This window comes from Heloderma suspectum, chromosome 2 (genome assembly GCF_057233095.1).
Source record: "Heloderma suspectum isolate Gila_16-S chromosome 2, 16-S_ref, whole genome shotgun sequence".
Classification (NCBI taxonomy): Eukaryota; Metazoa; Chordata; class Lepidosauria; order Squamata; family Helodermatidae; genus Heloderma; species Heloderma suspectum.
In genome coordinates, this window is record NC_139459.1 from 38,933,622 (window position 1) to 38,958,976 (window position 25,355).

The 25,355-nt window shown below is 44.9% G+C and overlaps 1 protein-coding gene across 1 annotated transcript in view; it reads left to right on the forward strand.

Annotated features, from left to right (window-relative positions):
- The first annotated feature begins 581 nt into the window (after positions 1-581).
- The window catches only part of RAB3C (RAB3C, member RAS oncogene family), a 181,029-nt gene continuing 156,255 nt past the window's right edge, over positions 582-25,355 (forward strand). Inside the window, exons 1-2 of the mRNA XM_084832063.1 lie at positions 582-823; positions 16,360-16,587. Of these exons, the coding sequence (XP_084688189.1) occupies positions 800-823; positions 16,360-16,587 (252 nt within the window). The 5' untranslated portion in view covers positions 582-799. The remainder of the gene's footprint in view (positions 824-16,359; positions 16,588-25,355) is intronic.

Consider the following 25,355-nt stretch of genomic DNA (forward strand, 5'->3'; position numbering starts at 1 on the left):
CGCTCTGGGTGTCAGTCAGAATTCTAAAGGCGCAATCCAAGTTGCCGAACCGTGGGGTGGGGTGGGGTGGTCAGCACCTTGGAGAGCTCCTTTAGAGATCTCACTGGAGCGCAGAGCGGATTCACAGCCCCACTGATCTCGGAGCCACCAGCCTCCACTGGATTCAATTCACTTTTCCCGTCTTCGCCCCGGGCGAAGGAGAGAGCGGACCTCTGATTCTGGACAGCTATTAAAGGGAGCCGAAGCCGGCGTTTCTTATCTATTTTCCCCCTCCGGGTGCGTGCGATTCCGAGGAGGAAAGTAGGGAAACTTTCGCCAACCCCCCGGGCGAGTCCCAACAGCTGCAAAACTGGGGGACGAGGCACACTTGTTTCCGTTTCCATGGATCAATTGCATTTGGGGTGGTGGTGGGGGGCAGAGATTTGACGCGGCGGAGCTAAAGGCGGAGCGAGCGAGCGTTGCTGGGAGTTGTAGTTGTGGCCAAGGCGGGTTTCCCTTTCAGCCGGACCAGAGACCCGCGCCGGCTCGCACTACAGCTCCCACCGATCGCCGCGAGGGGCGCCTGGCAAACCCGCGGAGGGGAGGGCGTCGGTGGACAGCTCCGACGCTGCTCTGTCTCCGCTGGTCCGTTAGGCGAGCGGGTGTGTTGCTGGCTGCCGCTGCGCGGGCGTGTGGCCGTGGGTTGGCGGCGGCTGCTGCTGTTGCTGCTGCTGCTCACGCCGCTGGCTGGAGCCTCGATTGCGGTAGTAACTCCGGCGGTCGGTCGAGGAGGAGAAAAAGGGCGCGTGGCGGGCTGACAATGAGGCACGAAGCTCCTGTGCAGGTTGGTAGCACCAAAGGACGAGCCGAGCCACGAACGCCCTTAAAGGGACTCCAGGCGCGCGCATTCGCCCGACCAGGGCAGTGGTTTGGGGGGAGGGGTGCGCGCGCTAGGGAGAGAGCGACAGTGCCCGCGCGCTGGATCCGACTGGAAAGTCACTCGGTTGTTGTGTGATTGCGGCTTGGGGTTTGCAAAAGGGAAGGTTACCCTGGGCAAACATCGTCGTGTGTTATTGTTTCCCCACGCCGGCCTCCTCCGGATCTCCTTGTTTGTTTATTTGTTTTCCTTTTGCGGGCCAGGGAGAAAGGCGAGACGTTAATTCAAGCATTACTTAGTTACTGCTAGGAATTCTGATGGCTGCTGAGCGAATCCAATCCAACGCCTAGTTTCCGCCGACAACCCCATTTCTTCTTTCCGGAGGCTGACTGCTAGAGATCCAAGGCGACGGCCGAGCATCCTCAGTTAGCATTATAATGCCAGGGAGAAAGGAGCGTCTACTACTGCAGTTTGCATGTCGAGTGCGTGTGTGCGCGCGCGCGCACCCGCCCCCCCCCCCAACATTAAGGCTGCTATCCTAAACACGCTTGCTCGGGAGGAAGCCCCCCTCAAACACAGTAGGATTTACTTCTGAGTAAAGATACGCAGGATTATGCTGTGTGAGCACTACCATCCAATGTATATTTAATCAGAAGCCCCATTGAGTTAGATGGGTCTTACTCCCAGGTAAGTGTCCGACTGCAGCCTTAATGTCGGATCTTATATTTAGTGGTCTTTTAAAGATGTGATGTATGTTTGCCTGAGGGGTCGTGGACACCTATGAGCCCTCAGCTCTTTTGCACAGAAAATAAATTACAGTATAAGTTTTGAAAGCAATGTGTAGTGAGTCTTTCCTGACAGATGCATCAAGCAAAGGAAAAATAACGGGTAATGAATGTAATGAAGAAGGAAAAAATGGCTATTTACTTATTAAAGGGGATGTTGCTGTTCTAGAACAAAGAATAATGTATGACTCATAAAAATTGAGAGAAACCTTTCTTGAAATGGTTTCTATGTGGAAACTCTACCTGTTCATACTAGAAAAACAAAATATAGCTCAAGCTTTTGAAATTTACAAGGGCATGTATTTTTGTAGCTTAGAGGTAACTTATTATTGAGTCATAGTAACTTAGGCTGCAACGCTATACACAGTTACTTGGGAGTAAAACCCATTGAACTCAATGGGATTTTTGAACAGATTGAACAGATGCACTGCTCATCTCTAAGGACTGTCACTTAATTGTCAACTCTAACATATTTATATTGATAAACAAGAACATCTGTCATCTTGGTATTAGACATTTGACCACCAGATCTTTATGGTTGTACTGTGAGCTATTAATTTTTTGCTATGCATTGATTTTGCAAGTATGTTTTTCCTCCTAGAAATTAGAATGCATTTTGTGATAGTATTCTGTCCAACTTCAAAAGAAAAAAATTCTGACTTTGACATCATTAATTCTTACTCAGTGTTCCCCTATATAACATCACTGTGGTAGATATTGGGTGTGTTTGACTTTGAAAGATGAATAATAATCTCATTCAGATCAATTGCCCATATTATACTGCATGCTAAAATCTTTTTATCTCAGAAGGAACTACAAATATATCTGAATATTCTAACTAATTCAGCATTCTGATGAAAGAACATTTTATTTTTTTGAAGTATTTCTATGCTTCTCAGCCTAAAGGGCTCCCAGAGTGGCACATATATAATCAGCTGAACAAGACGGACAGCATATGCAGAGAATCTTCATGTTGTCATTTAGGTACATTTAACTTCTATGGTAGAAATAAAGTACAAGAATTAAAATGAGAACCCTTGTTTATCTGAATAAAGTTCACTTATTGAAAGAATACACTTTAAATTGGAATTAAAGGTGCAGCTTAGTTTTGCTGCTGGATTAGTTATGGGTGTTGCATCTCTTGAGAAAGCAAATTAAGGTTGCAGTCCTTTGCACACTTCCTTGGGAGTATGCCTTGTGGCACTCAGTTGATTACTTCTGAGTAGACACATACAGGATTGGACTGCACAGGTTTGTAGAAACAAAACTATGGAGTTAAAGACAAATGCAGTCTAAAATGTTTTATTTCGCCTTACCTTGGTGCATATTCCATTAGAGGAAAATGAGGATGATTTAGTTCTGTGCCAAAAATGTCTCCCATATTTTTTTCAACCATTCTCATTCAATTTGATAGAAAAGAAATGGCTTTCGAAAAGAAATTCAAAAGAGGAGAAATTTCGGAAAAATTCTCATGGGTTGGGTTTAGGGCTCTTGTTCTTATCTTACTTATGAGGTGTGCATGGGTATCCTGTCTGTCATTGTACAGTAATCTCTATGGCAGCCTGTAGCCTCCTCGGCTTCCCACACTTCAGTTAATGCCATCACTAGGAAGACATCATGAGGCAATTCCTCCCATGGGGCTTTTTCAGTTCAGAAAGTGCAGGTGGCCTGGGAGGCTGCAGAGTAATGGAAAGACATGTAATAGAGAAAACACACACGGCACCCTCAGCCACCTCACATGCAGTGATTAGGAAGTTAAAAAAAACTTTTTTTTTCAAAATTCTGCCTCAGAAAAGTGGAAGCCTCAACACAGTTGGTGCTATTCCCACCTACAGAAGCAGTTCATTAAACCAAAAACCCTGAGGAAAAAAGAAAGAACCTGTGCTACAGCCCCTGCCAGTAGTGAGCCCTATCTGTGAGAAACCGTTGGAGAATTTTCTCCTCCCCTAGGAGAAATTTGGTGAAATTGTCCCCCCATTTTCTCTGCCTACAAATAGGCTGGAGAATATTGAGAGGCCATTTGTGCACAGCTGTAGATGATTCCATTTATGTATAGTGCTTTACAAAGAAGAGGTATGACCATTCTCTACCCCCAGAGGCATAGAGGGAAACAACAGAGAAAGGGGGAAATGGAGCCATGTGCAGGCAGGGAAAGTATATGTGATTACTTAGGGTTGGCGGAGAATTTGTCCCCGAAACTTTGGGGGGCCGAGCACCAATGTGTTTGGCCCCCCGAACAAGTTTCGGGGAGAAATTCTCTGCACCCCCCCTGCCCCCCGCACCCCCCCCCCGGGAAGGGACTTACCTTTGCCGAATGTCCCTCCCGGCAGTTGGTCCGGCCGGCGGTTCGTCGGGTCTTCGTCAGGGGCGGGGGCGGCAGCCGATCTTTCGACCGGCTGCCGCCGCTGCCATTCCAATAAAACTAAAAAAAACCAAAACGCCCCCGTGATAGGCTACGTGACGATTAACGTAGCCTATCACGGCTAGATTTGCAAAGTCAGCCGTGATAGGCTACGTAAATCGTCACGTAGCCTATCACGGGTGACGTTAAAAAAAAAAAAAAGCGCGTACGAATAATGGCAGCCCCCATAGGGAGCCACCATTCCCGTTCCTTATTTGGTCGCTGTAGTCTACGTAAAGATTACGTACGGCGAAAATAAGGGCAACGCTATTTGTGTTGCCCTTATTTTCGCCGTAGTCTACGTAAAGATTTACGTAGACTACAGCGACCAAATAAGGAACGCGAATGGTGGCTCCCTATGGGGGCTGCCATTTGCGTACGTGCTTTTTTTTTTTTTTAAAGTCACCCGTGATAGGCTACGTGACAATTTACGTAGCCTATCATGGCTGACTTTGCAGATCTAGCCGTGATAGGCTACGTTAATCATCACGTAGCCTATCACGGGGGCGTTTTTTTTTTTTAACTTTTTATTTCGTGGCCAGGCAAGGCAAGGCGCCTCCTCCCTGGCCTGAATTTCGGCCGGGCGAGGCGGGAAGCCTCCCCCCCGGCCTGAATTTTGGCCAGGCGAGGCGGGAAGCCTCCCCCCCGGCCTGAACTTCGGGGGGAGAGCAGCGAAGCGCCTCCCCCCCACCGCGAAAAGCTGCGAGACCAGGTAAGTGGGTTTCGTGCACCCCTATGATTACTTCAATTACATCTACTTTGGCCAAGTTCCAGACAGGTGTAGGGCAGGGGTGGGGGGAAACTCAGGCACAGGAGACCTTTGGATGGTTGACCATGGTGTAGCTGGATAAGTGAAGGTTGAATATGTCAGGATATATGCACAGAGAGTTATGGAGAGGCAAAGCCATGGAGGTCTTTGAAGGCAGGCCAGCCCTACCACGAGGCAGAGTGAGGCAATTACCTTAGGCAGCAGGTCTGGGATGTCATGAAATGGCTGACATTGTTTGTTATGTAATCCGTTGTTGTTGTATTTTTACTGCCACAGATGGGGAAAGGTGCTTGTGGGATTTTCTGGGTTGTATCCAGTGTTGGTCCTACTTAGAGTAGACCCATTGAATTGAATTTAAGATCTACTAACATCACATGCACCCCCATGTCTCATGTGCCAAAACAACTTGGCTAGCTTTGGATACGATATACATTGACTTGGGTGGGGAGACACCATTTGCTGGTCAGCCTCAGCAGTGGTCTAGTGGCAAATTCTGAAGTGCAGGCACTCATCAGGTCAGTCCCCATAGCCATGCTCTCAAGGAGAGTCCAAAATTGCAGGCAACTGTGTTTATCCATATCAAGGAATAAGTTCTAGGAGTTTTCATCTTCACCAGGAGCAGGTCTTTTATAAAACAAATGGGTCTGAATTGCCCATTCAAGACCAAGCCACCCAAAAATGTTTTGCATTACAATGGGGTGAATCATACTATTGCTGGGAAAATTTGTTTCCCTCCAGCTACTGTGAGGATTGCAGCTAAACTCAGAGGGACACACACACACACTAAAGTGCAGGTGCTGTGTCCTTAACAGCCCTGGCTCCATTTCACAGGTACCCAAGCAGTAGTGAAACATTCTTTTTGTCATTAAAGGAGCTAGCCTGACACACCTGAGGGTAGAGGGTAGGAAAATAGGACGTAATAAGGCCATCAATGGCTACTAGTGGAGACGTACGGGGAACAGGAAATTTTGAGCTGGGGTGGGGTGGCAGATAATATCTGTACCCCTGCTAATAATAATAATAAAAAATAATAATGCTGGAACAGCATCCCTGCAGGTCCTGACTCCACTACATCACTGCACCTCAGGCAGCAAAATATCTTGGGCCAGCCCTATTTGAAGGTGAGGACAAGAAGCTTGTGTAGGATCCAGGAGCAGATAGGAAACCTGTGAAGGGATTTAAACAGTGGAGTCACATGGTCAGAACAACAAGAGAGGTGAATATTTTTGGAACCATTTTATACCTCAATATTTTAATCTCAGGCCAGCCTCAGGTTTCCATTGCAAGTTAGAAGGATCTTCTCTGGACTCTTCCCTGAGTAGCAAAAGGGTGAATTTTTATATAAACCTATAGTAGCAAAACTGTCATAAACAAAACTGCAGTGGGGTGGGATGGGGACACTGACTGAGGTGGTCTAATAATGTATTTTTTCCATGTCTCCTCCATAATTATAATTGCAGAGCATCTAGGATTCTCTGAGATAAGAAAACGCAATCAGGCTGAGTACTTCAGATTAGCATTTAAAGACTACACATACAAATGCTTCCTACCCCCTACCTCTCCTGCTGAATATGTCTAGAATTATTCTTGCTAAACCTTCAAGCAATTCCAGATCTTGTTGTAAGTTTATTTTATGGTGGGCTGTGAGGAATTTCCCTTTTCTGAACAGAGCTTCATTGTCTTTGCAAAAGAGGTTGTGGATTGATTGAACTAGTTGCCTGATTGGATTGGATTCATTTTAATTTGTTAGTAAAAGGAAGGTTTAAGTTGCCTGATTTTTTTTTCTGTCCAAAAGTTTTAGGTAATTATGAAAGTACATGGTATCAGACAACAGTTTTGGTTGTTGTTGTTTTTTACAGCACTGATCCATATTCTTTGTTCTTTAGGTCTATAAGGATTGTAGAAATTAAATAAAAATACTTATTTATTTTCATGTGTTTCCCACTTTTCCTACAAGGAGCTCAAGGCAGCATCCATGGCTTTCCCCCTACCCCAAATATTATCTGCACAACTACTCTGTAAATTAGATTAGGCTGAGACAGCCTTGGGCTAGGCCCAAGGTCACCCACTGAGCTTCTTGGCTCAGTGGGGATTTGAACCCAGGTCTCCTTAGTCCTAATCTGACACTTTAACCAATATAGCACCCTGGTTTTCACAACTGCTGGACCTGCTGGTGAGTTTTAAGGTGGTTTCAGACATCAGCTTCCTCACTGACAACAACTAGCAAAGTTCGTACCAAACACCTATCAAAGGAGTACAGCAGATGGGGAAAGCCAACCTCTGGAAATGCTCTAAGCCCAGAGGCTGGCTGGGTTCTACTTCTTGCAGTTTCGGATTCCTTCAGTTCGGGCCTGATTAACTCAGTCTGCCTGCGTTGGTCCTTGCCTGTCCATGTTTGTCAGGGAATAACATGAGCTGTTAAGAGTTCCCCTGAGATCCCAGAAGCAGAAGGTGAGCTGCTTTTGCCCAGAACAAATACTTGTCTGTTGGGTGGTGTCAGGCTGATTTGCACATACGTGCTTACTGGCTAACTTGTTGCTTGACAGCTTCCAGATGAACATGTAAATTGAAACCATTGCATTTGAGGTGACATTGGGAGCTAGGAAAGCTCCATCTGTAGTTTCTGATCTATGATAGTCCACTTGCCCAATAAGCAAGTCATCGCTAACTGAGCACCATTCCACATCATTTGATATTCTTTTCCCCATGGTGACCATCTGATGCCTGGGGAAAAGGGGAGGGTGAATCATCATTCAGAAATAGATCCCATATTTGCTGGAAGTTGAAATGTGATGGCTGGAATCCAAGTAGCTTGCTTTTGAATTGGTCTTCCAGCATCAGAGAGGCTGGAGAGAGAAATGTTGATGGGTAGAAAGAGTCCTTTGTGATGTCACAAAAGTCTCCCTGGAGTCAGAAAACTCTCCACCACCACCTGTTCCCATATAATGAAGTTTCTGTAGGGGACAATTAGGGGGCTTTTGTTTGGATATCATAGATCTGACATGAACCTTACACTGATTAAAATTCAGAGGAACAAAATCTTAATCAAAATGAGGCATCATTAATGCTGTGAGATAAACAGCATACTCTCCTGTGTGGTGTCCTAAATACATATTGGCCACCATGAAGATGGCAAATATTGGTACAATCCAATATGCCTTAGGCTTGCTGGCAGTAATCTTTCAGGATATGATTCTAGCTGACAGACAGCATAGCAGGACGGACATGTCACTTGGCAAGGACCAACTGCCTCTCTAGCAACATCAACACAAACCATCCTGTGCACATTTGAAGCTAACACACATATCGACAGAAGTGGTAGGTAACTACTATGTGAATTTTGTAGTGACAAACTAAATGTTCATACAGTAAAGAGAATATTCCAGGATATAGAAGAATCAGTGGCTATGTCACTGTGATGCCAGTATCACGTGGTAGTTAGCCAGGAAGACCAGGGTGATGAGTTCATGGCTGATGCCTTCTCTGCCATGAAACTCACTGAGTGACCTTGCACTAGTCACAATCTCCCAATCAAACCTACCTCTGAGGGTGGAAAAGAAAAAAAGTGAAGCCATCTCATGTGTGTCATTGGCTCATTGCAAGCTCCTTAAGGAAGATTGGGTAACAAATGTAAATCATCTTATAGTCTATTTCCAATCTTCAGGCATGAGTGGCAATGCTTATGTAGCCAAAATGGCAGCAGCTATGCACAAGAGGAAGGCATCAGCAGCCTCAGGGGAGCCCAGAGGTTTTGCAGAAGTACCAAATAATCTTTAGGGGGAAACCCCTAATGGGAAAGGGACTCCTAAAACAGCCAGTGAAGACTGAGTGTGCTCAGTGGGCACAGAATGCTGACTGAGTGTTGAGAGGGGGGAAATGGAAAACTGGAGCAGGGATGGGGAATGGAATGGAGTGTCCTGAACAGAAGCATTTCACACTGCAACATTTTGTTGCAGGTCCCACTTGGGGCCTGTAATATAATAGTGGACTCAGTTCTCTGGGTGCTGTTCCTAATGGGCAGAATCCAATGGGGTGCTTATGCCTCCACCAATTCTCTTGCACCCTCACCATTTCTATCTGCAAACACCACCCACTGCTTGAGGAACAAAGTTTTAAAGCTTCCAGGAGCAACCAGAAATGAACAAAAATGTTTGTTTCTGGAACAGGGCAGGTCAGCAGAGCTTACATGAGGGAGTTCCGCTGACCTGTCCTGATTGAGGAGCTCTAGTTTCTGCTTGTTTTGAGGTTTCCTCTGGGAAACACTAAATCTCTGTTGTGCAAGTGGTAGGTCCTGCTTGCATGATGGAATCTGCAGGACCCACCACTTGTACAATAGAGTCTATGGGGCACAAGAGAATCAGCGAGGGCATAAGTGCCCCATTGGATTCTTCCCTATGTAGCCAAAACAACACCATCCATACACAGGATGGATATGTATCAGCAGTCTCAGGGGAAGTTCTTTTTTTTATAGGAAAACAACTCTTATGGGTGGGGGAAACTCCAAAATACCCCAATGAGTACTGATCATGCTCAGTGTGCACAAAATGCTGATGGGCAGATGGAGTGGGAGACAGAAAAGCTGGGAATAAAAGAGACTATTGTGGAAGAGGGCACTGCTGCCTAGCTGGAACCCTTTATGGGAGCACCCCACACTGCAACATTATGTTGCAAATCCTACTCGTTTATAGTAATAAATAACCTCAGAAATGTGCTCCCAGTCTATCCAGTTGCGACTGCATGCTTTATTCTCAAGAATACTTCAGGTACGGTTAGGTTAAAGACTGCTGCAGAAGAAATATATGGAACTACCACAAGAAGGTGGAGAACACATTGTGCCATCTGCCAACTCTAGACACATTGTGTTTGTGGGAATGACCACTAGCATAATGGGAAAGTAGCACTTGCTAGCACAGCCCAGGAAACTACCCAAAACTACTGCTTCCAGAATGGGACAAGTCAGTGGAATGCCCTTCCATGACTTGTCCCATTCTGGAAGTGGTAGCTTTGGGTAGTTCCCAGTTATGCTGGCAAGTGCTACTTTCCTGTTGCTCTAGAGGCCATTCCTGCAGGCACAGCAGCTGTGTTGGATACTGCCCATTTTATGCCAATATGCAGAATCATGCACTTTTGTTCTCCATCCATCCAGTCCAAGGTAGTAGTTACTAATGGTGTGCTGAAATTTTCTCCCACATCTTTTCGACTGTTCTCGTTCAATTTGATAAGAAAAAATAAATTGGTTCTGAAATGAAATTCATAGGAGGAGAAAATTTGAGAGAAATTCTTATGGGCTGGGTTTTTGCTTCCCTTCCTTATGAGGTGGCCGAGGAGTGTGCACAAGTAATAGATCTTTCATTGTACGATCATCTTTCTGGCAGCCTGTAGCCTCCTTGGCATCCCTCACTTCAGTTAAAGTCCAGGGGAAGACATCCTGGGGGAACTCTTCCCATAGGGCTTTTTCAGATCAGGAGGCACAGGCAGCTGGGAGGCTGCAGAGCAATGGAGCAAGATATGCAACAGAAAGAAAACAAACATACAGCACCCTTGGCCATCTTGCAGTACTCAGGTAAGCTCAAAAGACAAAAACGCAATCAAAATAAATTCAAAATAAATTATGGAATGACCTGAGAATGAGGTCTGAAAATAGAAACCTCTTTCAGAAGAAAAGTTTCACGAAACTGGAGGACAGAGTTTGACAGACCATCAGCTTGACCTTCTGAATCTCCCTAGAGCTGGACACACACTGCCCCACTCACATCTGCTATAGGGCTTTCGGGGAAGTAGCGGTGTTGTAACTTGTAAGCATCTGCATTAGAGACAAAATGTATTCACAATCACCACTCACAAATTTAACATTTGGAAGACCCTAAGGAAGGTGCTGAGCCCTGCAGGATGACAACTAGAGCTGAGCCAAAAAACTTCAGAAGACATTTTTCTCAGAAAAAAATTGAATGTGAGAAATGGTTGGAGAATTTCTCCTCCCCCTGGATAAATTCAGTGAAATTGTCCCTCCAATTTCTCTACCCACAAATAGGGTGGAGAGTTTTGAGAGAATTTTGAGAGGCCATTTGCGCACAGCTCTAGTAGTTACCAATCCCTCCCATACACAGTCACTAATACTGATTGGAGTATTCACCCACAAACATGCATTAAAAGTATAGGGAAAAAAATGTCTCTGGATGATGGGTATAAAATGATGGCTAAATTATTAATCTGAATTAGGTAGCCTTGAGTATGTGTCCTTAGAAACTGCACAGGGTTGCCTTCATGTGTCAGGTTCAGTAGTTACTTACGCTGCTTATTTAAGGATATAACATGCAAGTGGGGGGACTGCTCCAGCCCTGCCCCTCTCCCTCATCATGTTTCACCACCCTCCACTCATAGAGGGCAACAGTCTGAAGAGGACAGCCTCCTGTATCCATGGAGGCTCTCTGAGTGATCCAGAACACTGATTTTCCAGAGTTGTGGATCATGTCGAGAGCCTCCAAGAATACAGGAGTCTCTCCTCTTCAGACTATCACTGTCCATGAGTTGAGGGCAACAGACGTGATGAGGGAGAGGGGCAGGGCTGGAGCACTCTCTCCCCTCGCATGTTTACCCTATTCAAGTTAAGAATGCCTGAATAGGGCTTAGGTGGTGCCTGAACAGGGACGGTGAAGAGCCTGCTACAACCATGTGGGGAACCAGAATTCTGTGGGGAGATGCATTTACCATGTCCACTCTCTTACATTTCATCTGGTTTCAAGGATGCAGGGAATTTTTCTCACCCATCTGGCTGACATGGTAGTTGTGTGGTTCCCTTTGTGGTTTCAGCCCCTTTGTGAATTTACAAGCAACCACGACGCAGGCAGCTGTTGTCTATACTCAACTTCTGCACATGACTGTAGAAGTCCAGAGGACTTCAATAAGAAGAACACAAGGAAGTGAAATGGACAGTTATTGCTAATTGCTGGAACCTGGCAGCCATTATGATGTCTCTGAACACATCTGGCTGTTAATAATTGAGAAAAAGTAAACGGAACCTCAGCAAGCCTTCAAATGGGAGTAGTTACGTTATATCAAAGAGATGTGTGGGAGTCTGTTTCTGTGTAGCGATAGTAGTAGTCATTCTTGAATCAAAGGGTGTCATGAATCATGATATATGAACTGAAATACTGTTCTTTGAAGAGCTCTGTAATTCATCTGTCTGGAAATGCCAGTCAATGATCCAAAGTTCCCACCATCAATAGCAGATGTTACCAAACAGCATTATTAGAGTTAGGCAGGAGAGAACCATAATGCATACAAGCATTGTAAGGCTGGAGAGCACTTGAACAATATCTGGCCCTGCTCACCGCCTTTAAACCATCTCCTCCATACCACTTGACATGTGCTCTAGATTAGTCTGCAATGCATCGTTTTAGTGTAGCACAAACCAAGTGCAGGCATATGCATTGTGTGCTGAGAGGAAGGGCAGCCTCAGGTTTAAAGAAAGGAAGACGGTTTATGTCACCATTGGCCATGAACTACACACTTTCACACTTCTAAAAATGTAACTTCCTTTGGCTTTCTATCAGACTGAGACCTGAGAGACCCCGGGCCAGCCCCTACCTAGCCACAGATCTCCCTGGGTAACCTTGGGACAGTTACTATCTCTCAGCCCAACCCACCTCATAACTTGATTGTGAAGATAAAGAAGGGGGAAATGTATGCCAGCCTGAGCTCCAAGGATGAAAGAGCGGGTGTATATGTACTAACTTACTAACTAAGGGCACACTCCTATGCAAAAAGGCCTACAACTCCCAGCATGCCCCAGCCAGCATGGCTGGTTAGGGCATGCTGGAGGTTGTAAGACTTTTTTTGTGTCTAAACATGCATAGGTTTGCACCCTAACTACAAATAAGCCCATCCAGGATCTCCACTTACCCTGTACAACCCAGACTAGACACCAGTTTGGGGAAGGTTGAGCACCAGGTTGGAGTTATAACAGCCCTCCCCAACCTGGTGCCTTCCAGATGTGTTTGACTACAACTCGCAGCATCCCTCAGCTAGTCATGCTGGTTGAAGGATGCTAGTAGTTGTATTCCAATATAAATGGAGGGTTCCAGATTGGGGAAGGCTGGGTTAGAATGTTGGATTAGGACCTGGGAATCCCAGGTTCAAATCCCCATGCAGCCATGAATTTCACTGGATGACATTTTCAGCCATTCTCAGTTAGGGATGTACAGATTTTTGTAAAATTCATCCCATTTGTGTTTCGTGGATTGCCAGGTACCTTTCATTCTGTCATTCACTGATTGGAAAAATCCAATTTTGTCGATTTCCTGAATTTATGCATTTTTACAGATTCACACTTGTGCGTTTATGCAACCCGCCCCCATGCACAAATCCCCCCAAAATGTGCATTTCCATTCTTTAGCCTATGGGAGAAATGCTCATTTTTAGCAGATTTGTTTTTTAATTTTATGCATTTTTCTATACTAAATTTGCGTAAAATTCTGGAAAGTAAAAAAAAACAACAGTCTGCAAATCCATAGAATCTATGCAGCTAGGGAAAAGCTGGTCCTTTGCGGAATCCACAGGTCAAATTTATAGAAATCTGAACTCATTTGATTCTGTTGTGGATTTCTCCAGCATCCATAAATCACATTCCCTCATACTAACTTACCTGGCAGCATAGTTGTGAGCCGTAATGGGGCAAAAGCCCTTGTAGGTAGCCCTGACTTCTTTGGAGAAAGGTCAGGATAGGAATATAATTAACAGGAATATAATATAAGGAATATAATTAATCTTGCTTCAAGCGCTTAGGCATCCTGTCAGATGACAAGGGCTAGAGTTGTGGGCAGCTGCAAGCACACCCGCTCCACTTACTGTGGAAATGCTCAGTAATGGTAGAGATGTAAAATTTCTGGAAATGTTGAGGCCATTAAAAAAAACCCATTTTTTTTTCCAGGGGGTTTCAGTAAATTGGAAATTTGGGAAAAATTGAAAAAATAAGCAATAAATCTTTTTTAGCCCTCTTTACAGATCCAAAGTAACTTTGCTGCTTTAAGAGAGCCTTCCCCAACCTGGTGCCCTCCAGATATTTTGGATTTCAGCTCCCATCACCCTCAGGCAACATGGCCAATGGTCAGGAATGCTGAGCACTGTAGTCCAAAACATCCAGAGGGCACCAGGTTGGGGAAGGCTGCTTTAGGAACATAAAGCAGCCCTTCTGTTCCTAAAGTTATTTTATGTATGACTTAGTTTGCTCATACAATTATCATTATATTTTAACAAAAATAAAAGTACATTCAGTAAATTTGTAATTATTGTCTGAATAGAGTAAAAGTACATTAAACAGCATCAGAAACACAGGACTCTATAGAACAAACCCAAGCTGTCAAGAATGTATATTTACTGTCAAGAATGCACAATGGTAACTCTACTGACATGTTGGGAAACAGCATATATCTCTATCAGTAAAATATACTTTAGATCAATAATTTTAATAAGGAACGAAATATGCTGGGAATCTTAGGGAGAGATCCCCTTGGCTTCATTATTTCCAGACATTTTACATCTCTAGTCTTTCTGTAAAAGTGTTCTTATTACATAGTGTTTTAGAAATCATTTTGGGGGGAGTATAGGTTGGGTAACAACGTATAAATACTTTGTCTTAAATTCTGACAGAAAATATTTCATAATCCAAAGCTATTAAATTTTTCCAATTTTGGGGAAAAAACACACAAAAACGGTCCTTGGGAGGGGGGCATCTTTTCTGAGCATTCACATCTCTAGTAATAGGTCCTTTTGGGAAGAGGTCAGTCAGTTGGTGAACCAGTGTGGTACTGGACAGGGCACTGAAAACAGAACACATAGACAATGTGATCATAGGGAACATACCTGGTGAATGGAAGTTGGAGGAGGGCCCAAGTGAATGTTTTGTAAGAGCCGCTTTAGTTGCCAAATGAATAATCCTCCAACAGGGGAAATCTCATACTTCACCAAACATAGATGGCTGGATACATGATCTTCTGATACAGGCTGCCAATGGGAAAATTCATATTAAGTTAAAGCAGGAAGACAAGTTCCAGACAATTTGGCATGAGTTTCTGGAACCAAACACAGGTTGAAATGCATATGCATCAGGGCGAACAACAATGGGACATGCAAAATAGATAATCAAAAGTGCTTCCTTTGCTTTCTTTTTCTTCTTTCTCCCTCAGCTTTCTTCTCGGGAGCAATCTTACCAGGATAGGCAGCCGCCTCTGAACTTGGAGGCGACAGCCTATCCAATGCAGGGCGGGAGAAGCATGGAGGGGATTGTCCCCTCTGTGCTTTGGCCACCCTGCATTTGTGGCTAGACAGCGGATTTCAGCTGTCTAGCCATGGGAAATCATAGAATCATAGGGTTGGAAGGGGCCTACAAGACCACTGAGTCCAACCCCCTCCTCAGTGCAGGAAGCCTGATTCCCAGGCGGTCTCCCATCCAAGTACTAACCAGTTGGAGGGTGGGAAGCAGTGGCCGGATGACACGTTGGATGTGTTGTACCAGATTTCTAACTTCCCCACCACAGCACGCCCCCAGGAATGCCCCATTTTTGCCACTCCATGCTCCTCTTCTGAGGGCGGAGCACGGGGCCATTCCACTCTGCCTGTGAGGGAACGTGGGAGGGGGTGAAGGTCAGTTCTGAGGGAACCGACCTCAGAGTGCTGGCTCCGAGGTCAGTTCCCGGGAACTGACCTATCCTATGGCTGTCTAGCCACTGACTAGCAGCCATAGGATTGCGCCCTTAATTATTTCTTTAAATTATATTTACTTATTTATTTTCTGTGCCCTTTTAAATCTCAGTTGATGGTGGAGGAGGGATGAAGGGGAAAGGTGGATGAATCTGGTCTAAAAAGTTCAGAAAAAAACATTGAAAAAACCTACTAATAAAAAAATAAAAAAATATTGCTGTTGATTAAAAGTTGCAACCTTTCTAAACTTGTGCACATTATGAGGCTTACGCTTAACACAGGCAGGCCCAAAAGGCTTTAGATTGCAACACAAAAAGAAAGAAGTAAAACAAGCAAAGCTAATGAGAAAAGCTAAACTTTTTGCTTCATGGTCACACACCTGAATGTCACCTGAATTGATTTCTCATTTCATCCTTTCCTGACTAGGTACACAAGGACTTGTGTGGCTTTTCACAGCAATTAATTTTGATTGCAGTGCTGCCCATTTGAGGAATTGTTCCTTGACATTTCTGTGAATGTAATGTGAGTTCACACTGTGTTGAGGTGGCCTTTCTGATATGTTTTCAGCACTGATCAGCATTTCAGTATGGCACTAATAATGAACACTTCTGCTATTGTGTGCTTTCCCCCACCCACCTACTTTTTGGAATGGAAATGTCAGTCATGGATACCTAGATTATGAGGGCTGGGGGGAATATTTTAGGGCCTCATTAAATTTGTCCTCTAATACTCTGGCATCCAGTGCTGAGAAGCTGAATACAATATAAGCACTTTAGATTGATATGAAGGCAACATAAAAGATTCATGTTTTAAAATAAACTCTTTCTCCTGCCTTTTCTGAAAATTCCAGATGGCATCTGCACAAGACGCCAGGTATGGCCAGAAGGACACATCAGACCAGAACTTTGATTACATGTTCAAACTGCTCATCATCGGTAATAGCAGCGTTGGGAAAACTTCGTTTTTGTTCCGTTACGCTGACGATTCTTTTACATCAGCTTTTGTAAGCACCGTTGGGATCGATTTCAAAGTAAAAACAGTTTTCAAAAATGAAAAAAGAATTAAGCTACAGATTTGGGTAAGTAAAACCAAAAAAACAACAAAAAAACATTTTCTCCTTTTTGAGGTTTGAGCAGTGACTGATGAGGACAGCTCACAATATCTGGATTTTTTTACCAGGTCAGATTGGCTGGTGACCCCAACTCGTTTTTCTTTGTTCTTTCTTGCATGTGGCTTGACTGGCTCGCTTGACTCATCTTCTGGCATCATACACCCAATTTGATGTGGATTATATGGCTTCTCTTCTAAAGGGCTGATGTCTGGATGATCCTGCCTTGTGGCAGGAAGTTGGTCTAGATCAGGGGTGCAAAATGTGCAGGCCACAGGCACCCCACCCAAGCCTTATCCGGTGTGCCCCAGATGCTCAGCATCTATCACCATTGAAAAAGGAGAGGTGGAAACCACTCTAAGAACAGGTTCTATGGTTCCTGCCACAGAAGCCTCATGTCTAGAGTGTCCCTGGAGCATTCTAGGAAGCAGTGCTTGAAGATTCCTGCCAGTTTCCTAGGATAGTCTGGGGACACTGTAGGAATGAGGCATCTGTGGCAAGAACCATAAAGCCTGTTTCTAGAGCATTTTTCCTGGTGGAGTGTGTGTGATTGGGTTGGGGTTACTGGGGAGGGGAGAAGGCTTGAACACCTTGATTCTATGATATCAAACAGATGCTGTTACTGCAAGACTAAGATCTGTTTCTGGTGGTGGTGTATGAGTTGCGTGTGTGAATGGTGTGTGTGTGTGTGCGCGCACACGCGTACGTGTGTGTTTTTGTGTTCATGTGTCCCTTACAACCCCAGCGGACACCCAATGCAACCTCAGGGCCCCAGTATGGATCAAGGGTGGGCAACTTCTACGGTTGCTACCAAACTTCTTCTGAAGTGGAATTTGAAGTAGATTTGGAGTTTCCTTCAAATAGGACTGATCCTTGCTCCACTGTGCCATTAATGGTATGTTCAGATTATCTGACAGCAACTTTTCTGCTACTGAGCTGCTATGTGATAGGCCTTTTGCAGCTCCTTAACAACAGTATGCTAGGCTTTCCTGGGGATTTCCCCCCTCATGTTATTAGCACAGCTTTCTCTAATCTGGTGCCCTCCAGATATGGTGGACTACAAATACCATCATCCATAGCCAGCATAGCCAAATGGGGATGGTTGTGCACATTATAGCTGTAAAACAGAGAAATTTTCTGGTGTCCTGCAAATTCCTGTTATCATTAAAAGGGGAATCCCATGATATCTGAGATTGTTCTTTATGGCTTACTCTTTGGAAAAGAGATCATGTTTCACAGAGTCGCATCTTGATAAAGATGTTATGCCCATCTATTTTCCATGGCTCTGCAAATGATTCAAGCCCCAACCTCAAGTAACAGAGCAAAGAGAGGAGCATCTGGATGTGTATGAAAGACATGCAAGATGCCTGGTCAGAGGGGTCATACAGGAGAAGGTGAGAGGGGATCTAGGCCAAATCCTGACCTGTGCATGGCAATGGCCACACCTCTATAGGAATGGATTGTGCTTCTAGGGCTGTGAGGTATTATCATATTTTTTCCCCAAACGTATTTCTCAATTTCACAGTGATTTTCACCAAAATCCACAGTCACCTTTGTGATCCCTGTATCTTTTTCTGAACTCTGAATGTTGCTGCTGCCCTGTTCCAGGCTGGAGCCTGCAGGGGTTCACTGGCAGGATGGGCCCAAGAGATTTTGCTTCTTGAGGCAAGGGACAAAATGGCGCCACTCTCCCATTCCTTGTACAGAAGCTGAGGGCAGCAGGCTGGCTAGGGGGGATAGGGAAGGGCATGTGGTATACACACCTCTGGCCTCCAACCTCTTGCTGCTGTTCCCCATCCCCCAGCATCAGCTGCCTGAGGCAGCGGCCTCACTCTGCCTAATGGCAGGGCCGGCCCTGTTCCCTGGCCTAGCCACCCTGTGAGTCCAGGATAGGCTGCACTTGCAGGGCCATTAACAGTTCATTGTAGTAGCTAGTTACACGGTCACCGAGGCAACAAGCAGAATGTGCACAGGGTGTTTCATGGACCAGACACCCTGTTCCGTGAGTGGAAGGGAAAACAGGCAAATAGAGTGCCCTGCACCTTTTTGCCCTTCCTTTCCTGTGGCCTTTTCTGCTGCCACCAGGTGAAAATCTTTTCTTTTCTCTGGCTGCCTCCACCAAACCAGCCTTAAAACTCTTTGGGTATCAGGTATCTACTTCAGATAGTGTGGGGGTTGGCTATTAGATGAGGTGTGGGTGGGTAACTTATTAAAGAAAAGATCCCAAAAGGTTTCAGATTTTAAGACCCTGAGTTAGGGCACATACTATGCATGTTTTGACAGAAAAACATCCTACAGCTCCCAGCATTCCCCAGCCAGCACTGCTGGGAATTGTAGGACTTTTTTTCTGTCTAATCATGCATAGCATTGCACCTTTAATAGTCTTACCAGGGGGCCCTTTGATGGCCATGTGTATTACTTCAGTTATGAAGCACACATTTACTTGGAAATCAGCACCATTTTATTGCAGAAAGGGATAATATATCATCATCATCATCTATAACCATGTGTGTGCCTGAGGCAGGATCCAACAAAATCATTCCACTAATGCAAAGCACATTGCACTAGTGTAAGGGACCTCTAGCGCCGTACCGATAGCATTAGCTTACGCAACAGGTTTTCCGGGAATCCCATCATGCAAGCTAACCCTATGGGCATTGTGCTAGAGGTCCCTTATGCTAGCACAATGTACTTCGCAATAGTGGAATGGCATCATTGGATTGGATACTGTCCCTGGTCAACAACCCCCTGACTATAAAATATTTTTAAAGATAACAAGAAAGGATGGTGCGGTGAGCTTGACCTATTTGCCATTGCTTGCATTCACTACTATTCTCTGGCTGGTCATTCCCCACCCCCACCCCAGGCTGTGGGCCCCTGGGCTTTGGCCCTGAGATCCAGCCCTAGTTGCACCATTAATCAGAAGTTTTCATTTTCATTTCTGATTAACTGCAGTTTAGTGTGACGTCTGAACACTAAACTATGGTTAATCTTAACTATGCTTTGCTGAAAAAAATCTTGCTTCATAATCCGTGTTTTTGTTGGGATTATTTAGTAATGATGCCTCCTATTAGAAAGGCAATTAGCAGAGAGAGAGAGAAAATAAAAAGGCAAAACTGAATGAGCATTTACCAGTCCCACATGCACACAGGCTATCTTAGAGCAATAAAAGGAGACCACCCCCTTCTTCAGTGAAAGAAATAAAACAGTTTTATTTACAAGTATTCTTCTATATACAAATGGAGGTACAGTGTAGCATTTCAAATGAGTTTGTTCAGTCCATTTTGTGTTCCATTTTACCAGCAGGAGTGCGAGAGCAAATACAAGTGCTCCCAGTAATGGAGGAGGTCAGGGGGGTGGGGAGGAAGGGGAGGAGCAAAAGGAAGAAATCACAGGAAACTACTTTGTAGGCTATAGAGATCCTAAGGCTACCTGTGGTCAAAATTCCCATGAATTTTGTAATTCACAGATGAGGTTGCAATATTCCCAACAGTTTTGAGGATGGCTTGTTTCAACAAACCATAGTTATCTTAGCAACAGGTTTGGACACTGCAACAAACTACGGTTAATCAAAAACAGAAATGAAAGCTTCTGATCTCCTCCTTGCAGCCATGCTGGAGGAGGAAAGGGGAGAGGGAGCACATGAGCCCAAGTTTAATCATTATATCTGAATGAATGTGTGCAATGGCCTTTGATCCCATGAGATCATCAACATCTCTCATGCCTTTTAAAAATTTCCTTCCTTTAAAACTAATATTTAATATAATGTCAACTGACAAGGTTGATTTTATAATATAGTGCATGCTGTTTTATATGAAGATGAGTAACTCCTTTCGAAAATGCAGTGATACATGCTAGATCTTGTTCAGGATTCCTCATTAGCGCCTTGTAATACAGTAGTAAATTGCCTTTCTGTCATAGCGGGTACACATCTCTTTAATTGTGAGTAGCCCCAAGAAGGTATAATTGATCAAGTCTTCTCTTGCAAAAGTGGCAAATATGTGTGTGTGTGTGTGTGTGTGTGTGTATATATATATATATATGTAGGGCATTCTATGTTACAGTAATGTTTTTTCAGCTAAATTCTAGCATAGTTTTCTTCCCATTTTTTTTTTGTGGACTGCAAAAATGTATTTGATCAAAGGAGCGTATGGGTTATCATTCATCTCACAAAGGGGAGAGTAGAGACTCCCTTCCCCTCCTGCACATCCCTGTTCCTGCAGCCCCCTCATGTTCAGTGGTGATCTTGTGCAATGGAGATTGTTTTCTACTTGAGCAGACACCAATTTTGAGTCTCAGTTTTGGGACCCCTGCAGCCCCAAAATTTTGACCCCTGGAGTCAATTTTGACCCCTGGAGATCAGTTTTCTGGAGGTCAAAACAGATGTAACTTTAAATCTGTATCCAGTAGCTATGGTATTTTTTAAAAAATAATTACTATACAGTAGGCACAGGGGGCCCAATCCAGATCTTAAAAGCTCCCCTACCCCCTACACTAGGGTTCTGATCCAGATTGGGGCCCTGTGCCTACTCTAGATTAAAAATGGGGGCGGGGTAACCACACATAGTTGCTAGATGCAGATTTAAAGCAATGTCTGGTTTCACCCTAAATTGCACAGGGAGCCTACTGAAGTAGAAAAGGCTCCCAGGTGCAAATGTTCAGCTCCCAACATGTGGTGTGGGGGATGCAGGACTGGGGACTTGCGAGAGGGCATGGGGGCATTGGGTTCATCCCCTTTCCCCCCCTTGTGTGATGGTAATCATGGGATGCGGTGGAGGGTGAGGGGAAGAACAACTGAACAGGGCTTATATCTCAAGCTAAAGAGTCATGATCAGAACAAGGAGGCAGACATTTTCTTTACTGAGTTATCAATTTTGGCTGGGTTTGGATGTAATGCTAAACTACAGTTTAGCTCTAGCTTGTTTGTATGTCTGAAACCACCTCAAACGACTAATTATGGTTTGTTTGAGACTAGCAAACTACTATCTGAAATGATGGTTTGAAGTTGGCTTGAGTTAACTGTGGTTTGTTGTTACATCTGAACTCGGTATCCTGAGTATCTTGTGTCACTGCACTCTCGCTGGCCTCCAGGCTACAAAAATGCAAGGAAAGAATGGCTAGAAAACAAAACCAGTCATGCTGCCATGCAGCAAAGAGATTCTCACTGGTGCTCACAGACGTCTCCATCCTTCCTTACTCTGCCCCAGCAACGGGTTCCTTTCTTTGCCCACCTCCTCAATGACAAGCATTCCCCCTCCAGCCTGTCTGCCTAGCTCTGCAGCAGCCTTGTGAGAGGACAAAATATTAAAGGGACCACAGCTGGGGATAATGGGATGGGATAATGGTGGGAGCTGGGGATAATTGGAGTTGCATCCCAACACAACCGGGGGGCACCAGACTGGGGAAGGTTGACATAGCACATTCCTCTTTGAGCCAAGCGTGGCTGGGGGCAGCTGATTCTGGATCTACTTTTCTGCCCACCAAACTTGCACTGCCTATCGGGATGAGGTTCGGTGAAAACTTTTCTCCATCTCCCCAAACGTCTTGTCACTGGAAAACGAATTGCAGTGCTGACTGCTCCGTATGGCTGTCCACTCATTCAGATTTAGTGCTTTTGCATTAAGTGATTTGTGCTGCACTTAAGGCAGCTACAGTAAAATGGGATGATGGCTACCTCCCGAAGGCTACTAATGAAATAAGATATGAATCTTGAGAAAGCTGTTTCAGTGAGCAGATCTCAAATGGAATGTGTTCCCCTTGTCTCTTCAGCTGCAATGACAGCTCTATTATTATTGAATGTGTAGGAACTATACCAGTAGGATCACACTCTATTCCACCGTATTGCATTCATCCAACTGCCTTCTGAAATAGTGCCCCTGGACCATTCATTTAATTTTGCAATCATGTTCTAAGAGGACCACATATACTGCATGTCATGATGGTATATGGTAGGGCCAGCCCTGTTCTGGACAATACCCCACCTCACCCCTGCCCTGCTCTGCCCGGTCCCACCTGCTTCCTGTTGGCTTCAATGGAAGATGTTTTCCAAAGCTAATTACTTTGGGGGGTAGGGCAGAATGGGGGGGGGTGTTACGGCTGGTGAGGGGGGGGTCACACACACACACACACCCCACAGTTAGGCTTCAGGGGAAAAACCTTGTGGAAGCCTTTTTCCAAGCCTAATTGCAGAATGGGGGTGGGGAATCTCATTTGTGTTTGTGTGTGTGTGTATTTATAAATGTATATATCTGTGTATTTATGTCATTTATATCCAGTCTTTTCCTTCAAGGAGCTCAAGGCAGTGTACACGATCCTCCTCCTCTCCATTTTATCCTCTCTCTCTCTCTCTCTCACACACACACACACACACACACACAAATGTATGAAAAATTACATGGCTTTTTTTTTTACCCTCCCACAAAATATATCTTTTTATGCATTTTAGCCTAAAATAAGGATTTTTATAGATATTTTGGTATGTTTTTTGAGCTGGCAACTGTAAAACCAAAATTCACAGGTATGAAAAATCAAAGGATAACTGTGTTAGTCATCAGCATGTTAGTCTAGGAAATGCAAATCAGTTCAGTTTGCTTTAAAAAATGGAAATCCTCAAGCATGCCTAATGATAGTTTCCACATGTTTGAACAGTGTTGATACCTAATCCCAAAATTGCTTCTTAGAGGGTTTTAAAAAGCACTTCAGGTATCCTGGGAGGCACTTTCTGAGGAAGGACTGTAGCTCAGTGGAAGAGAATGTGTTTTGCATGCAGAGGGTCTTAGGTTCAATCCCTGGCATCTCTAGCTAAAAGAATCATGTTGCAAATTATGGGAAAAAGAAAGACCTCTGCCTAGAGATGTGAAGGCCTGGAAAAAAACCAGAAAAATTTGGAAAAAAACATTCCCTCCTCCCCCAAATTTTCCAGGAATGCCTGGAAAATAAATGTGACATAATCACTGAAAAGACCCTATCTCACGTCCTCACCAACTAGTTAAAAGCTGATGGGAATTCCCAGCTATATTAACAGTTTAACCTAAAGACTGGTGGGGGTGGGGTGGGGTGGGGTGGGGTGGGGGTAAGGAAAATGGAACATTCTAGAAGAGGGCACGGCTAGCTGGAACTCCAAACAGGAGCACTTCAAACACTACAACATGTTTTTGCATTTCCCACTAGTTATAAATAAATAATTCTTTAAGGATTCAGCAAATCCAAAACAGCCTTCCTCAACCGGCGCCTCCCCGATGCGTTGGACTACAATTTCCATCAGCCCCAACACCATGTGTGACAGGTGGGGATAATGGGAACTGTAGTCCAAAAATCTCCCACCAATCTCCACTGCATAATATGATGATATTATTTTTCCTTCCCCCCACAGAACATGGGGTTACTCACCAAGACAATAGGGGGCACATGGGGGGGCATTCCTCAGGGGGCACATGGGGGGGCATTCATCAGGGGGCACATGGGGGGGCATTCCTTTACTGTAGCTGCCTGAGTGGACAGACCTTGAGAAAGAACTCTAGTTCCAACTGGTCTTTCTCCACTGCCAGTCTCCTTACTGGTTTTTTTTTTTTTTTAAGCATTTGTCCTGAAGCTTTATTTTCAGTCACATTTCAAATTTTCTCTCTGTTATAATGTAGGCAAGTAGCCCTGCTGATACTTAAATGTTCTCCCTGGCTTAAACAGGGATGCTCATTTACCATCACTTATCATAACGGAATGGATATAAACTTGAGCACGCTCTGGGAGAGAATGGAGGACAGGAAGGCCTGGTGTGCTGTGGTCCATGGGGTCACGAAGAGTCGGACACGACTTAACGACTGAACAACAACAAATCCCGGGAGAGGGACAGGGGGAGTGCGACCCTGTTGATTCTCCTGGACCTCTCAGCGGCTTTCGATACCATCGACCATGGTATCCTTCTGGATAGGTTGTCTGGGTTGGGAGTTGGAGGCACTGCACTACAGTGGTTCCGCTCCTACTTGGACGGCCGATTCCAGAAGGTGGTGCTGGGGGATTATTGCTCTGTGCCATGGCAATTGTGCCATGGGGTTCCACAGGGCTCTATTCTATCCCCCATGCTGTTTAACATCTACATGAAACCGCTGGGGGAGGTTATCCGGAGGTGTGGGCTGAGGTGCCATCAATATGCGGATGACACCCAGCTCTACCTCTCTTTCTCATCAAAACCAGGTGAGGCAGTGGCTGTTCTGAACCAGTGCCTGGGCACGGTAATGGACTGGATGAGGGCTAATAAACTGAAACTCAATCCAGACAAGACGGAGGTACTGTTAGTGGGTGGTTCGTCTGCCCGGCTAGGTGATATTCAACCTGTTCTGGAGGGGGTTGCACTCCCCCTAAAGGATCAGGTTCGTAGTTTGGGGGTGCTCTTGGATCCAGAACTGTCACTTGAGGCACAGGTGAACTCAGTGGCACGGAGCACTTTTTATCAGCTTAGGCTGGTATACCAACTACGCCCTTATCTGGACAGAGATAGCCTAGCTACAGTTATCCATGCTCTGATAACTTCTCATTTGGATTACTGCAATGAGTTATACATGGGGCTGCCTTTGAAAACGGTCCGGAAACTTCAGCTGGTCCAAAATAGGGCAGCAAGATTGTTAACAGGGACTGGCCTGTGAGCTCATATTACGCCAGTACTTTTCCAGCTGCACTGGCTGCCAGTCCATTTCCGGGCCCGATTCAAAGTGCTGGTGTTAACATTCAAAGCCCTTAACGGC